The sequence below is a fragment of the Musca vetustissima genome, unplaced genomic scaffold, assembly GCF_032173495.1.
Source record: "Musca vetustissima isolate MV318-11 ecotype Yass unplaced genomic scaffold, APGP_CSIRO_Mvet_v1 utg13325, whole genome shotgun sequence".
Lineage (NCBI taxonomy): Eukaryota > Metazoa > Arthropoda > Insecta > Diptera > Muscidae > Musca > Musca vetustissima.
Genome location: NW_026888479.1, coordinates 71,833 through 84,142, shown reverse-complemented (window position 1 = coordinate 84,142; position 12,310 = coordinate 71,833). Strand labels below are relative to the sequence as shown.

The 12,310-nt window shown below is 34.4% G+C and overlaps 2 protein-coding genes across 4 annotated transcripts; both read right to left on the bottom strand.

Annotated features, from left to right (window-relative positions):
* Nucleotides 1-1,176: 1,176 nt before the first annotated feature.
* On the bottom strand, nucleotides 1,177-2,931 carry LOC133336321 (elongation factor 1-gamma-like). The gene is made up of 3 exons (XM_061544612.1): nucleotides 2,790-2,931; nucleotides 2,480-2,629; nucleotides 1,177-2,292 (listed from the first exon to the last, which is right to left on the bottom strand). Exons 1-3 carry the CDS (start codon nucleotides 2,796-2,798, stop codon nucleotides 1,180-1,182), a joined length of 1,272 nt encoding a protein of 423 aa, XP_061400596.1. The 5' UTR covers nucleotides 2,799-2,931; the 3' UTR covers nucleotides 1,177-1,179.
* A 5,396-nt stretch (nucleotides 2,932-8,327) lies between these two features.
* LOC133336322 (uncharacterized) lies at nucleotides 8,328-11,609 on the bottom strand. Of its 3 annotated transcripts, none has more exons than XM_061544615.1 (7): nucleotides 11,464-11,609; nucleotides 9,397-9,507; nucleotides 9,291-9,335; nucleotides 9,171-9,233; nucleotides 8,928-9,100; nucleotides 8,689-8,839; nucleotides 8,328-8,633 (listed from the first exon to the last, which is right to left on the bottom strand). In XM_061544615.1, exons 2-7 carry the CDS (start codon nucleotides 9,446-9,448, stop codon nucleotides 8,521-8,523), a joined length of 597 nt encoding a protein of 198 aa, XP_061400599.1. In that variant the 5' UTR covers nucleotides 9,449-9,507; nucleotides 11,464-11,609; the 3' UTR covers nucleotides 8,328-8,520. The 3 variants fall into 3 exon arrangements, with proteins under 3 accessions (XP_061400599.1, XP_061400597.1, XP_061400600.1); XM_061544613.1 differs by having other exon boundaries at nucleotides 8,928-9,109; nucleotides 11,464-11,608; XM_061544616.1 differs by lacking the exons at nucleotides 9,171-9,233; nucleotides 9,291-9,335 and having other exon boundaries at nucleotides 8,928-9,124; nucleotides 11,464-11,608.
* Nucleotides 11,610-12,310: the final 701 nt, after the last annotated feature.

The following is a 12,310-nucleotide window of genomic DNA, read 5'->3' as shown; positions in this document are numbered from 1 at the left end:
TTCTATAGAAAAAATCGACCCCTGACGTGGGTCTCACGAATGTTTTTCTATACAAAAAATCGACCCCAACGAGGATCTCACAAATTTTTTTCTATAGAAAAAAAATTCATGAGACCCTCGTTGGGGTCGATTTTTTTCTATAGAAAAAAATTTGCATAGATCCTCGTTGGGGTCGATTTTTTGTATAGAAAAACATCGATTCCAACGATTGTCTTACAAATTTTTTTCTATAGAAAAAAAAAAACGACCCCAACGAGGGTCTCACGAATTTTTTCTAATGATGAATTTTAATTTAAAGAATTTTTTCTATAGAAAAAATAATGGACAGAGGGTCTAATGAATTTTAAATATGCCAAGCTGAACTGCCGGCACAGCTGAACTTAACGTGTTGTTTTATTTGTGTTTATGACTAATCATTTATGTTTGCCAACCGAAATACATTTTTTGGCAATGATGATATCATTTAGATAACGAAAAAAATAACAACAACATAGCTTCATCATTCAATGCGGAATGGGCGAAAACGTGTATGGCAATAATAGACCCCACCCCAAAATCTCCATGAGGGGTCAATGATCTTAAATACTATACGTTAAGTCCTAGGTTTTGTCTCCTTGAAACCCTTTTCGGGTCAGTGTTGATTTAAATATTGGAAAAGAAATCAAGTCCAAAGCCCTGGACCACATCTAATTTTTTTTTTTTTTTTTTGGAACAAACATTGTGGATGGTTAAAAAAAGAGAAGTTACATATTTAGGTTTCTTGGTTTGTTTGTTGTTTAATAAATTAAAACGAAATCTTATTAATAATACACGCTATGAGCATTCCGAGCATTTCTTGTTTTTGTAAAAATTAAAAAAAAAAGAATAATAAAAAAGGAATATGTTTTACAAAAAACATTGTTTTTTTTTTTAATTACATATAAAAAAGGCGAGAGAAAGAATACAATGCAAATACAATTTGAACTTATGCTGCTGCTGTTGGAGGGAGGGGGGAAGAGTGTTCTGGTGTTACACACTCCATATACCTAACTCCCCCCTGCTCCCCTTCTCATCATGTATTGAACGGTAAACGGTACGTAAAAATATTTTTCTTTTAAACATAAATATATAGTGTAGCTGGCTGTTTGCTGTTGTTGTTGTTGATGTTACACGATGCACACAAAATGACGACGCACAGACTTATTTGAAGATCTTGCCTTGATTGAATTTACGACCCTGTTTGTCGGTACCAGTCCATGAGAAGTATTGTTCAACCAATTTCTTGGTTTCCTCACTCTTGGGATCCAATTTCTTCCAGTCATAGACTTCGTAGTCGACTTGCCAGTCGGGGCTCAACTTGAAGGCCAGTTCTTGTCCGCGCCACACCCAAATACCGGAGATGCTGGAGTTGTTGTCCTCACCGAACAGGCACATCGAGGCAAAGGCCTGCTTGCGCATCTTGTCGATACGTTGGTACATGCCACCGATCAAATTGCAAGACATGAAGGTCTTGGTCAATTCCTCGTTGTATTTGTATTCACCGAACCAGATGGAATAGTGTTCGGGATCGAACTTCTCCCAGAAGTAGGGAATGGAGACTTTCTCATCTTCGTTGGAGTAGACGCGTTTGAAGTCGTCAAAGTTGAAGGTACCCTTGGGCAGGGCATCGAAGGGATCCTTGGATTTGGGCTCGGCGGCCAAAGCTAAATCGGCGGCATCGAGTTCTTCCTTTTTGGGTTCTTCCTTCTTGGGGGCGGGCTTCTTTTCCTCCTTGACCTTCTTTTCTTGTTGGGGTTTGGCACCGGTCTTGGCTTGGAATTCGGCGTATTTCTTGGGATCGAACACCAAGGCCTTGTCGCAGATGCTGTAGTTGCCGACGACAGCCTTAACCTGTTTCTGGTTCAAGATGGTGTTGAACCAACGGTTCAAGTTGGTGTATGGCTTGCGGGCGGCGGCATCCAAAACGTATTGGTAGACATGCAACAAACTGCAGAACACAACAATATCGGCCAAGGTGATGCGTTCACCAACCAAGTAGGTGGATTCCAGGAATTTCTTGTTCAACAAGTTCAGAACGACTTCAACGTCTTGTTTGGCAGTGTTGCCCTTCTGTTGGGGCATAATGCCCAACAAGGGGAATACCAAGGCACAGGAGGCGGGGACGATTTCATTATCGGCGAATGACAACCATTGTTGGACCTGGGCTTGGGCGAAGGGGCATTTGCCACCACGCAATTGTTCACTGGCCAAGAAATAGGCGATGGCGTTGGATTCGCTAAGGAACTTGCCGTCCGAGGTTTCGAAAGCAGGAACCTAAAACAACAGCAACAACAACAACAAATGAAAAACAACACATTATTTAAAAATCCAACATAACCTCACTTTCGGCATTTTCAATGATGACGTTTACAGACAGCCAACTAACCGGTCGTATGAACCGGCTGGTTGGTTGCTCGCAAACACACGCACGCAGACACACTCCAAATATTCCAAAACTTACCTTACCGCTGGGGAACTTCTTCAAGAATTCAGCCGACTTATTTGTTTCGCCGAAAACAAAATCGCTAGCAACCTTCACTTGAGCACCCGAATACTGGGCAGCAATCAATGCCTTATAGGCACGGAAGTTTTCTGGGTATGTGTATAGAGTCTATGGACAAGAGAGAGAGGAGAACAAAAATTTCCAATTAATTATATTTCGAAAGTCACATATTTCGCTGCTCCGCTGCCACGACGGACAAAGATGTCAGGATGTTTTCGATTTTTGTTGAACAAAAAAAAAAATTATCATCGTAAAAATTTTTACTTACTCCTGCCATCGTTGATTTGCCGGAAAGAAGGAGGACAGTCGCGAAATTTGCGTGACAGTGTGACAATTGAAACGTCAAAATCCAACAACAACAACTTTGATGACCTTGCAAATTAAATTGTGGCGTATCGAGCGTATGACGTTTGACAGTGTACAGGGTTGTATTTTGCGGCAGTAATTTTGTGGCGCGGCGTAAAATCAAATTAGGGGTATTCAGGTTTTTTTTGTATCAAGGGGGTATTTTTACTAGAGGGCAATCAAAGGTGTGGATTTTTTGAGGAATTTTGCAGCCTAAGTTCTACTCCTAACAGCCTAAGTTCTACTCCTAGTTGTATTTTGTAAGAAAAAATTTTTAGATTGTAGATAAATTGTAGATTTCTATAAAAAAATGTAGAACGTTAGTTCTACATAAAATAAATTCGTAGAACCTCAGTTTGGCGATTTTTTGCTATAGAAACAAATTCGAAGACCTTCACTTTTATAAAAAAAAACAAGTAAAAAATGTCAGTCGGTGTTGCCGACAGATATATACCCTCAGCCTATGGTTTGCTGAGGTCTTCGAAATTAAACACAGATTTTATTATTAGTTTTTTTATAAGAAATATGTTTTTATCAAAGAGGTTTCGGATTTAATGTTGATATCATTTTATAAAATATTGAACATTTGTGAGGGAGGTTTCGGAAGGAGTGGACTACTGGGTCCCATCTTCGGAATTGATATAGGGTTGGTAAAGATAATAGGTTGTGCAAGATTTGGTTGAAATATGATATTCCATTCGCCTGATATAGCATTTATAAATGTTGCAAATTTTGACCATTTGTGAAGGAGTGGACCAATTGGTCCCATCTTCTTCGGACTTAATCTAGACTTCGTAAATATAATGGATTGTGCAATGTTTGGTTCACATCGGACATTCCATTCACCTGATATTGGATTTAGAAATATTTAAAATTTTGACCATTTGCGGGGGAGTTACTAGAAGGAGTAAACCAATCGGTCCCATCTTCCTACTTGATCTAGGCTTGGTAAAGATAATAGGTTGTACAAAGTTTCATTAAAATCGGATAGTCCGTTTGCATGTTATTATAAAATTAATTTTTAACACAATTTTGACCCTTTTGTGGGGGAGGTACCAGAAGGAGTGGACCGATATTCGCCATCTTCAAACTTAAAATAAATTTAGTAGAAATATTAAGATGTGCAAAGTTTGAATGAAATTAGTTGCTGCCTTCGAGAGTTATCGTGCGCACAACCTCAGTTCGGCGATATTTTCTGCAGACGATTCGATGATCTTTTTATATAGAAAACAAAATCGTTGAACATTGGTACAACTATTCAAGGTAGGCAATAGCAACTTATAAATTAAAATTTTTTTCATATTGTGGATTGCGAAAGTCGTAACAAAATATGTGACTGTGTGGGTAATGTTTTGAAAAATATAAAAAAATGTATTCTAAATTCAATTTGTTTGCAGATGAATTTTACAAAACTGGTAAGAAGAAGTTTTCCCAACTTGATTTTGAAAAGAAAACCTGACATTCCATTTATTTTTCGCGTTTTTGGTAAAATTTTACAAATATGTCAAATGAACAGAACGACCTGTTGCATTTGTTTATATTTATTCTGACAACATTATAGTCCAAAAGGTAGAGAGGTATATTTTTTCTTTGTTGACAAAAGATACCTATCTCGTATAATTGTACCATGCGTAGAAACTTTTGTTCGCAATGCGGCGGACAGAGATTAAGCACATTTTTAACTCGTTGGGAATGTTAAAAAACAACGTTTTCGTATTTGGAGCTCTGAGAATCCTTACGTAATTGAAAAGAGGTCACTACATGCAGAAAAAGACACCATTTGGTACGCTCTTTGGTCCGAAAGTGTGATTGGATTAATCAATTAAAAAGTAACAGTTCAATTTGATGGTGTGTACACCAGTTTAATGCACATTTTTTAAACATGTTTTACGAAAATTGTCATTTTATATGGCATATGACCTTGTATAATTGTACCATGCGTAGAAACTTTTGTTCGTAATGCGGCTGACGGAAAATTTTGAACCAAATTTTTCTGCAGCGATGAATCACATTTCTCACTCGGTTGTAATGTTAAAAAAAAACAACGTTTTCGTATTTGGAGCTCTGAGAATCGTTAAGTATTGAAAAGATGTCACTACATGCAGAAAAAGTCAATGTTTAGTACGCTCTTTAGTCCGAAAGTGTGATTAGGTTAATAAATTAAAAAGTGACAGTTCAATTTGATGGTGTGTACACCCCTTTAGTATACATTTATGAACATTTTTTACGAAAATCTTTATTGTATATGACATATATACCAAGCACGATTAAATTATGATTTATTGTAAAACATTTTGGGTATAAATGCACCTTCAAGTCCGATTTACACTGAACATAATTTATTTGACAGATATATGAAGGGAATCTGCGCTGAGCAAAATGAACTTAAGGGACTAGTTCAACAACTCAATTGCAACTCGTTCCGTTCGTTCATTTTGACAGTGTTTCGTTACATCTTCTCTTCTTCTTCTTTGAACTAGTTCGTTCGGGAACGACAAACACACACAACTCTCTATAGTACACGAAAAAAATGATGGAATATCAGCCGTTTTCGTCCGGTCCGTGCAATTTTTCACAAAACTTTATCAATTAACTGGAATTTTTGCATAATTTTATGTGGAAAAATTGTAGAAAAGTAATAAAATTTTCCAAATAAAACAACAGTGAAAAGAAAATATTACAGTTTGGCATAGAAAAACTGTGTGAAAAGTCGTCGGCCTTAAAAGCATTTTCCTTTTTTCTGCTTTTGCGAAATATATATAGAAGGGGCCCCCAAATTGTGTGTGAAGAAAAGAATTGGAAAAAAGAAGGCAAGCAAAAGAAAGCGAGACGAATGAAGAAAAAAATGTAATAGGTTAATAAAATAAAAAATTAAAAAAAAAAAAATAAGTGAAATAAAATAAAAGCGAAGAAACGAAAAATAAGTGGAAACGTTTTTGGGTTTTTTCTCCGCAATGAAAATCTAGACATGAAAAAAGTGTGTTTTATTTTATTTTACTATTCGTAAAAACAGAAAATATACGTTTTGTTACGGCAATGAAAAAATCCAATCCAAGTACATAGTGATGAATGTGTGACGTAGCTGGAATTAAATAAAAAAGAAAAACTAAAACTTCCAAAGAAAAAAAAAAAAAATAAAACAACTAAGAAAATTTTGACTAATTAAAATCTAATGTTTGTATGCCATCTTGCCTGTCTGCTGCTGCTACCGGAGGAAGAATTTTAAAGGCTAAAGTGTGTGTGGATTTTTGGGATTTCTAAGCCACAAATATATGGCGTTCAAGCTGAATATGTAAGTCTACTATTTTTTCCAAAACGTCATTATTTTCATTTAGAGTTGGGTGGCAAGCAAAAACTATTCATCATTTTTTGTTTTTAGGAGTATGGAGGAAGCCTTTGCACAGCTTTGTTTTTTTAGTTTTTGTCTTTTTTTTTAATTGCAATTTATGTCATCTACTTTGTGTGTTTTATTTGATAAATGAATTTGTCCCTGTTTCGTTTTTTTCGGTTGCATATTCCATTTGTTGTTGTTGGTTTTTTTCTTTTATTATTTTAGTTGATGTTTTTTTCTCCCAATCATTTGTAGTGTGTCTACGTTTCATGTCTCTGTCTCTTGAGCCGTAACTCAAACCCACTTGCTTGCTTATACGCTCTCTCTCTCTATCTCTCTCTCTCTCTGTGTCTCTCCCTCTTGAAACATCTTGTTTTGGCAGCAGCCGCTGCAGACATCATGACAACATGTAACAACAAATTTTTTATTAATTTTTTTTCTTCATTTCTCTTTTTTGTTTTGTTTTTATTTATTTGTTAAACTTGTATGCCAGAGTAAGGAGAAAGTTGGAGGGGGTCATGAATATTAACGTGTATGTGTTTGTCCGTGCATTGTTGATATTGCCATTTAATATGTGCCTATTGCTGTTGTTCTTGTTTTATAACATTGCATATAAACGACGACGTTGACGTTAGTTACCTAACCTTAGATAACTAGACAAACTAACGGTTATTCTCCTCTCATATATAGATGTGTACAGACGTGTGTACTGTGTTTTTTTTTTCTATGTACAGTAAAAACTCGCTAATCCGGATAATTGATTGCAGACCCCAATCCGGATTACCGAGACTTCCGGATTATCGAGTTTTATTAATTGGTTTAAATTTATATTAATTTGGTGATAATTTAATTATTTTTATGTTTTTATTAAAAATGAAAATTATTCATTTCAAAAATATGTACTTTGAATATAATAGGTACCATTTTCAATTAAATTTGCAACGATTTTTTTATTAAAATAAAGAGTAACGTATCTTTACAATCCGGATTTTTGAGTCAAATAGGTCAATCAATCCGGATTATAGGATACGCAGTGGGTTGTGAAATGCAGTCCGGATTACCGAATAATCCGGATTGTCGAGGTCCGGATTATCAAGTTTATACTGTATATGTAACTTGATGAACGGACAAGTGTAATGTGTGCTGCTGCTGCTTCTGCTACTGTTGAGACAGGGTGCCTGCCTGCCTGCCCTGTCATGCATGCATACATGCCCTGCCGTGTAATATTTTCTTCCCCTTTTTTGTATTTTTTTTATTGTTGTTAGTTCATTACCGATGTTACTTGTCGTTGTTATTGTTGTTGTTGTTTTTCTATTCACTTATTGTTATTGCAAATCTTCTCCATTATTTTCTACATGATGATGTGCTCTTTGTTGTTGTTTTATTTCATTCTTCCCATTCATTGGGCATTTAATTGACCAGGTTATGTGTTTGCTCTGCTTCTTCTTCTTTTGTAATAGTTGATGTATTTTTAACACTAGTTCTGCTTCTTCTTCTTGATATAACTGATTTACAATTGATAGCAGCACATCATCACCCCTGTCAAACGGTATGTGTGAGAGTGTCTGTTTCTCTCCCTGACTGTGACTGTGACGGCGATGATGATGTTGCTGTTGTTGTTATATTAAGCCTACCTTAACATTAGATATGCAGAGCGTGACCTTCATTACAGCAAACATTACTAGGTACGGCGACGACGACTACGACGACTTACGATGTTGACTATTTTTTGTTATTATTATTACTACGAAAAAGCCAATGACACCCTGCAAATAATGCGCCTAACCCTTACACGCGTGTAAAGAGTAGTCCATAACAGACCAGGAGTAGTCCAAAACTAACCCAAATGCATTGAAAAAACCTAACCGATTTAGCATTGCTATGTCCTAGGGCCGGACCATGTAACCCAGCTTTGCATTACATCAAAGTAGTTTCAAAACTAGTCCACGTCATTACTCTATGGTACACCACATACGGTTGATCTTAAAACTAATCCGTGTAACTAGTCCATAGAGTACCCCAGAGGGCTAGTTTTGAAACCAATCCATTAAGTGGTCTATTTATTTTGCGCTTTTCTCTGATTTAACGATATATACACTCAGAGAAAAACAGGAAATAATACAACATAAGTAATGTACTATAAGTATTAGTGTTTTATTCTATAAAACATAAAAATAAATATTTCATTCTGCAGGTACATTGATAGTCTTTAGTGAGATAAATAATATAATTAATAATAAATTCATTAAAAAAACTTAAGTAATATTCCAATTCACTGTCATTAAAAAAATTAAAAATTACATGTAATTAACAAATTATATAATTAATTTTTGTTTTTGTTTTGGGAACAAACAACTCGGAAGTGCCTTTTTTTTACGACTTGGAGTGCTGCTCGAAATTCTTTTTCGCTATTGGGGGAATAGTCACTTATTGCAGCTAAAATAAAGAAATTCATTAAAACTTAATAATGTTTTAGAATCAGAATACTTACCAATAACAATTTTATATATTCTTTTAAAATTCTTCAAACATTTTTTCCCACAAATACCATCCGTATTGTACATTACGCAAATCTCCCGGGAAAAAATGCGTTCCAAATTTTTTATTGCGCTGCCATCGATTAAATACTTTACAGCAGATATCTAAAAATAAAAAAATATTGAAAAAGTATATAATTTTAAAATTGAAGGTATTTCAACATATATACAATATAGGGCAACGATTACTTACATATTTTTCTTCATTCGAATCGCATATTTCACTCTCAACTTTTTGGAGATCTTCTTCGGATTTGAGGGGAAATTTGCTTGACAGGGAAGTAACATTTTTCTGGGACTTATTGAGGGTTTGCAGCTGTAATTTGTGCTCTGCTAACATTTCCACTATTATTTTGTTTTGCTGTTCTGTTGTTGCTATAAGAGAAAGAACTATATAACAAAAAATAACGATGACGAAAAAAACATTATACTTTACTTTGTAATTTTGAGAGCTGTTCCTGTAATTTTTTTTGTTCAGTCATCATCCCAGCCATCATTTCTATAAATTAAACAATGTTATTAATAAAGACGAAACTCCATATTTAACAAAAACTACCTTTGAGTTCTATGCAAGAACAGCATGGCGTTTCTTTGGCACTATCTGAAAAACATAGTAATATGGCTTTAGAAAATTGAAAAATGTATGTTATAAATTTACTTACAATTAGAAAGTCTGTTGCAAGTATTTAGATGTTTAAGATTTCTGCCCTCCATTTTAAATATTGTCGAATTGCGAAGATATCAGTTAGAATTGCGTAGATTAAAAGTGTTGGCTATATTAAATAAATGAGACGTTAATTTTTGCAACTTTAAATGCAACTATGAAGAATTGGCATTAAAACCACTTTATTTTCAAAGGGCAATGATATTAGTTTGCAATTAATATTTTCAATATTAAATATTTCCTCACTATCTTCTAATATCTTATCAGCAATACATATACCTAATGCTGATAATGAGTCCAATGGCTCTTCAAAAAAAGGACAAATATTTTTGAAACGTCTCGCTTTAAAAAAAATTTTATTATTCTCTCCTCGTTTGAAGCCTGTAATTTTTAACGGGGTAAATGGCATTACAAGACAAATGTTATCTGGTGTTTTAATGCTCAACCAGTATTCATCACCCAAGTAACCATAAATAAGTCCATTTTTTTCTTTTAACCCCAATGTTTTTGGCTCTTCTATTAAATTTTGCAAGACATTTCTTCTGTGTAATTGATTTAGAATATCAGTCGGTTTGCGAACATCTTTTTTTATCATTTGCAAATGGTTCTCAAAATCATATGCTGAAAAGCTGTACAGCAAACCGTGCTGTTTGACGCATTCACATATATGAAGCAAACTGTGCACATTATAGGTAACGTTTTGAGGACCAAAAACGACACTGAAATTTTCAACAAAGAGTTTCAACAAATCTTCGGCGGCAGCAATGTTATTTTCAAAGTTTTTTGGACATGACAAAAGCCTTATAGCACAATGAAAGACTAAAAACGTGTAATAAAAATCATCACCAACATTGTTTTTTAAGACTAAAACACCAGTGTATAGTAAGAATTGACGAAATTCTGTAGCTTTCCAGTTCGCAAGTTCATCCAAACTACGAGGCATTCTTGTGAAGTCTTTAGTAATACACTTTTTTAATGAAACTAGTAATTTAGATATATTTCCCTTATTCGAAATTGAAATTTTTTCATTCACTTTATTTTTTACTAGTTTCATCAACATTTTCCTAGTTACCCCTAAATCAATAACGTGCATTGGGTCTAAAGGAACTTGACTTATCATATTTAAATTTATTTTCTCCAATGGTGTTTTGGTTTCAATAAATTTTAATTGGTGATGATTTTTATATTTCCTTTTAGCAAAGTCGTCATCGTCTATAATTGTACCTACTTCTGAACTATAAGTTAAAACATTGCATATTTTTTTGGCCACTTGGGTACATTTTGAACAACCATTTGCAGATGAATGGTGAGCTATCCCACAAATGAATGATTTTGCGGGAGCATCACAAATCACAGCTCTTATTTTAAAACTAATTTTTTTGCCACCAATAAACAAGTGATTTTCCTGTAAATCGCAAATTTCTTCAACGAGTTTTTCTAGGAACTGACTTATATCATGAGGTTTCTGTTTGCCCTTATAAATACCAACAGGAAACACCTTTATATTTCTAATATTAATAACTTTAATTAATATTGGCCAAAGTTGAAGATTTGAGCTTTTAAAGATGGGTAAACCATCAATATTAATATCGCAAATTATTTCCTCATATTTTTGTAAAATTTGTGCTGCTTTCATTAAATTTTGTTTCAGGCCGAAATGTGCATATTCACCAGGAGGAACAGAAATTATATCTGCCCTCGAACTAACTTTTTGCACCAGTGTCATTGGAGAGAGAGGCACATCCAAACCATAATTTTTTAAAATTATTAGCAGTTCTCTCATGTTCTGGTTGGATGTCCGGCTTTTTAACTGCCATTGCCCTAAAGCACTTATAAAGTTGTTTCTTTTGTCAAATTCTTCATTTGCATTGTAATAATCATTTTCTGTCCCTTCTATTTCAACTATTGAATCTGAATCTGCTTCGGCATTTTTTTCTACTTCAATTTGTTCACACTCAACACTTGAACTAAATAGTCTTTTGACAAAATCTTCTTTTTCAGCTTTTAAAAGCCGTCTTTTATGACGCGAACTACATTCCATTTTTTTATAAGTTATTCTTTTTACCTTCAAATCTTTTACTTTTGTTTACACAATCTTTTGTTTGCAATTTATCACCACGCACAACGATGCAACCGACGCACAACGCTTCCAGAAACAAACTAAAATCAATGTCAAATTTGTGCCAAAAAAAAACGATAAACACGTGTCTGCAAAAAAAACTAGCGCTTGCAAAAACAACAAATTAATGAGCAAACGATAAAAAACGATCATTTGCCGTTACATTTCTTAACCAAAACATTCTTGATTGACAATGACATGGTCCATAGCTGCATTACATAGGACAATGTTGTAACCAGTCCGCAGCTGCTGAAATGGATCACGTAGTCCACAATTATTTGCAGGGCAGTTTATGTTGGGTGACAAATTGATGTGTGTGTGTAGAATTTGCTAATGATTGGTGGCATTGCAAGTCTACCTCTCCCTCTCTCTCTCTCTAGGTAACTAGACGTTTATTGTCATTGTTGTTTTTTTATTTTAATTTATTTATTTTTTCTCCCACTTGAAGGGCAGTCAGCAAAATGTGCAATGAAATTAGGAGACATTGGCTTGTATGACCGTCGATATCATCAATTAAATCACAGTGAAAATCGATAAAATATTGATCGAAAAATACAATGGAAGAGTGATTGACAGCTATTGTTATGATAATGTCAATGTAATTTAGTTTTTGACAACATAATGCATTTAATTTAGATTCGTTGAATAATTTGATGAACTATGGGGTTCTCAAATTAGAGGTGCATATTTTTTTCATGATCAGAAAAAATTTTTGATGTCGATTTAAGCCATGCCCGGACGATCTATTAAAATCACTAAGGAGATAAAGCTTCGAAATGTTACACATAGATTG